The sequence below is a fragment of the Alligator sinensis genome, unplaced genomic scaffold (assembly GCF_000455745.1).
Source record: "Alligator sinensis unplaced genomic scaffold, ASM45574v1 scaffold1801_1, whole genome shotgun sequence".
In the NCBI taxonomy this organism is placed as follows: domain Eukaryota; kingdom Metazoa; phylum Chordata; order Crocodylia; family Alligatoridae; genus Alligator; species Alligator sinensis.
Window position 1 is genome coordinate 241,540 of NW_005842608.1, and position 3,836 is coordinate 245,375.

Consider the following 3,836-nt stretch of genomic DNA (forward strand, 5'->3'; position numbering starts at 1 on the left):
TGGGGTGCTGCCTTCTCTGTTACCATGTGTTTTCTGTATCTGTGCAGCAATCCATGCTTCCTTCCCCAATCCAAGCCGTGCGCAGCGCACACAGTAAATCACACCTGGGCAGCCAGGCCTACAGGTATCAAACTGATCCTTCCAAGCTGGTTCCAGCCAGCTGCACAAAGTAAAAGAAAAATCCAAGCAAACACCAAGCTACATATCTTGACACTGCACAGCTAAGTGTGTACATTGTCCTAAAGGACAAAGCTGTTTCCCCCACTCCGCTCAACTGGCTATAATTTAAAGGGCCTCCCTCACAGCACTTCATTTGAGCACTGTTCCCTCGTGGATCCCAGAGCATTTCTAAACATTTACTTGCAGCACCCCTGGGAGATGGAGAGCTGAGGGACAAGGAGAGTTAAAGCGATTTTCCCTCAAGCTTGTACAGCAAACCAGGAGCAAAAGCCACAACAGAAGCCAAGTGTCCTGCCTCCCCAGGCCTGGCTACTAGGCAGCATGTGGAGATAATGTAACCCAATGGAGGCCAAGCCTTTGGGCAGGAGTGCCGCAAATTGGCCTCGTACCGTCCCTGAGTGCCACCCTGCTCCCCTTCCTGATCTGCTGCTCTGCTTTCTGCTCCCTCTTCTGTGCTCCCTGCCTGATAGCCTACCCTGCTTTCTACCTCCTGACCCATCTGCTGCCATGCTGCCTGCCCCCTCCCTGGTTTGCTACATGTCACACACAGAGGCTGGCTGTGCCACCATGACCCCCGTGCCGCAGGTTGGCCAGCCCTAAGATGACAGATGTGTCGGGACAGATAACGGCCTAGCAAAACTTGCAAACAACTCAATTGGCATCACACTCACTCCAGCTGGTAGCTACACGTTCACCGCAACAGAGGCTCGCAACCAGTGCAACAGAGGAAAGAAGAAAGCAGTGGTGGGAAGCAGCCTAATATCCTGAAGGTCCTGACCCAGTAGGGGAGGGGCAATGAGCCCATCTCCACCCGCAGCAGAGCTGGGAATTAAACCCAGAACTCAGGAATCGAATTGCTGATCCCTCATTCATGTCCAGTTTCGTCCTTCCTGTCATGCTATCCCCCACCCTAGACACAACTTAATTAGCGTCCCCCAGGCCCACATCTTTCACCCAGTGGAAAGTCCCTTGATTTCCCATCTCTAGATAACATGCATTCAGCCATCAGGCTAGTGTAGACTCTTCCAGACAGAGGCTTAATAACTAGCTTGGCACAGTTTTCCTCTTAGGACCATTTGACTATTGACAAAGAAGCCAGATCCCAGAAGCAAGATTTAACAATCATGTCACAATGGTGTTTAGCAGTCCAGGAACCAGTACTGGCCCACTGCCATGAGAAATGGTGCTCACTTCACAATTACACCAAATAAATCTGAACAGAGGCAAGACCAAAGCCAATCTTGGTTAACCCAACCCAACTCCCCATTCAGAACTTAAAAGCATTTTGGAGGGAAAGGAAAGGAGAAATCTCCCCTCTCTGAAAGCAGCAGAGCTATCAGTAAGCTCAAGACACTCCATTGCTAATGTGGGGCTAATGAAACCAGCAGCGACCCGACAAAGCCTGAAGGTGTCAAACTTCTCAGTGCTAAACAATAACAGTGCAATTAGCTGCATTGCTAACACTACGTCATGTTACAGGCAGTGAAAGAACAAACTAGTCAAGGGGGACCAGCCGGCATTGGGAGAGTCCCTGTTCCCCCGAGCAATCCCGGGAGTTACAAGAAACAACGGACACAAGCTAGCGGAGGGTAGTTTCAGGCTAGACTTTAGGAAGCGCTATTTCACTGTCAGGGTGGCTAGGACCTGGAACCAACTTCCAAAAGAAGTGGTGCTGGCTCTTACCCTGGAGGTCTTTAAAATGAGGCTGGACAAACATCTGTCCGGGGTCGTTTGACCCCAGTACTCTTTCCTGCCACGGCAGGGGGTCGGACTAGATGATCTCCTCAGGTCCCTTCCGACCCGACCAACTATGAAACCATGAACGGTCAAGACCTAGCTCCGCTTCCCGCTACCCACACAGTGTCATGTTCAGTTTGGACGATGAGGCCCAGTTTGCTTACAGCCAGCTCTTCTCTCCTGTCCCTGCTCCCGCCGTGGGCTGAGTTTCCAGTACTGAAGCAAAATATGTTTTAAAACAACCATTTTTGTTTCTTTTGTCTATTTGTAGAAACCATCTGCCATTATCTCAGGGCTTGTTTATGTGACATTTAAATAGGAGTCCCAGTTTAGGTTGATTGCCTCCCTTTAACTCAGTCTTTGCAGGCACTTTGATACTGTAAGACACATATCACCGACCAAAAGAAAAATGCACAATGTGGCTGGAGCTGGAAGCTGAAGCTAGAAAAATTCATGTGGAAATAAGGCATGAATTTTTAACAGCGAGTTAAAATCCGATGGAAAACTTCCCAAGGGATATGGTGAATTCTTCATCTCCTGCTTGACACAAGCTACTGGGTGAGATCCTTTCACCTGCATTATGCAGAAGGTCAGACCAGATGACTAAAATGGTCCCTTTTGGCCTTAAATATATCAAACACAAGATATTATTATTATGGCCAAGTGCCAGCTCTCAGTTTTTAATAGAGCCAGGCTCACACTTCTCAGTGAAAACAGTTCAGCATCAAACAGATGCAAATATCCCAAAACAGCAGGGACATGCCTCTGGAAAAGGAAACATGGACTGTACTAAATCCCTGACGCCTACAAGAAAGGTGACAAAAAATGCCGCTACCCGGCTGGTGCTCTGCGCCCTGGCAGCAACAAGCCAGTTTCCATCAGCTACTTTGGCTCCTTCAAGGAGAATCCACAACCCTCTCTCGGGGGCAGCTCGTAAGTCGGTGCTCAAGAGCGGTGCGGCGCGGCGAGACAGCTCCTATTTCTCGCAGGTAGCTGGCACCAGGAGCTAAGCTGACATCAATGCGATTCCCACCACTGGTTTTAAGGCTGGGATTTTACACGTGGTCGTCAGTGCCTGCGGCACCTTCTTGGGAGCACTGAGGATCAGGAGGACGTGTAGCTTTGCAGGACGGAGACAGACCAACCTCCTGTATGTCTCAGGCCGTTAAGCTTCACCCTGATTCTCCTCCCTTGAACTTAAAGACTTCATCAGACCACATCATTTCAGTCCTTGGGAGACTAAACAGAGGGCCAGAGGGAGAAAACAGGAGAGGTCACAATCGCCCGGTTTCCAAGGAGCCGTCACCGGCAGGGAGCGAGCTGGGCCAGACATAACCCGGCAGTAAACCAGGCCGCCTGCTGCAGAGGAAGGCAAATACCCGCCAAGGTCCCCAGTGTGACCCAGCGCCGCCAGCCTGCCCCTGCACCCCCGAAACCCACCGATTCCTCCCAAAGCCGCACCGAGCCTGCCCCCATCTCCTCCTCGGCAAGGGGTGTCCGATGGCCCAAGACGCCGCATCCCATTCCCCTCCCACTGCCAAACCCCGGCGTACCGCAACTTTCCACCCCCGGAGCCTGCTGGATCCCTACGGGGCAGGGGGGCGGCTCCCACAGCACAGGGGGCAGCCAGCTCCCACCCGCGTCCCCGGGACAGCGAGGCCTCTTCTCCGGCCGGGGGCATTGCGGGGCCCTCCGCTGACCTCTGGGGTGCTCCCCCCCCACCGCGGCCCCCCAGCTCCCTACCGCGCCGCCCCTTCTCCCGTGGGGACCACTGTGCGACCCCTCTGCCCCCCAGCAGGCACCACACAGCCTCCAGCCCTTCCCAGGGTGCACTGCACCGCCCCCCAACTGCCACAGGGGTGCCCCTCCCCCCAGCCCTTCCCAGGGTGCACTGCACCGCCCCCCCACTGCCACAGGGG

At 53.3% G+C, this 3,836-nt stretch overlaps 1 protein-coding gene across 3 annotated transcripts in view; it reads right to left on the reverse strand.

Annotated features, from left to right (window-relative positions):
* Positions 1–1,106, reverse strand: part of VPS53 (VPS53, GARP complex subunit) — a 71,209-nt gene extending 70,103 nt beyond the window's left edge. Inside the window, exon 1 of one of the 3 annotated variants that reach the window (XR_003096107.1) lies at positions 24–1,105. Coding sequence is in view for 2 of the 3 variants with exons in the window: in XM_014524410.2 (XP_014379896.1) it covers positions 24–26 (3 nt within the window). In the remaining variant the exon portion in view is untranslated. Of the gene's footprint in view, positions 1–23 lie in introns of all 3 variants that reach the window. The other 2 variants (XM_014524410.2, XM_014524409.2) reach the window with 2 other exon arrangements.
* Positions 1,107–3,836: the final 2,730 nt, after the last annotated feature.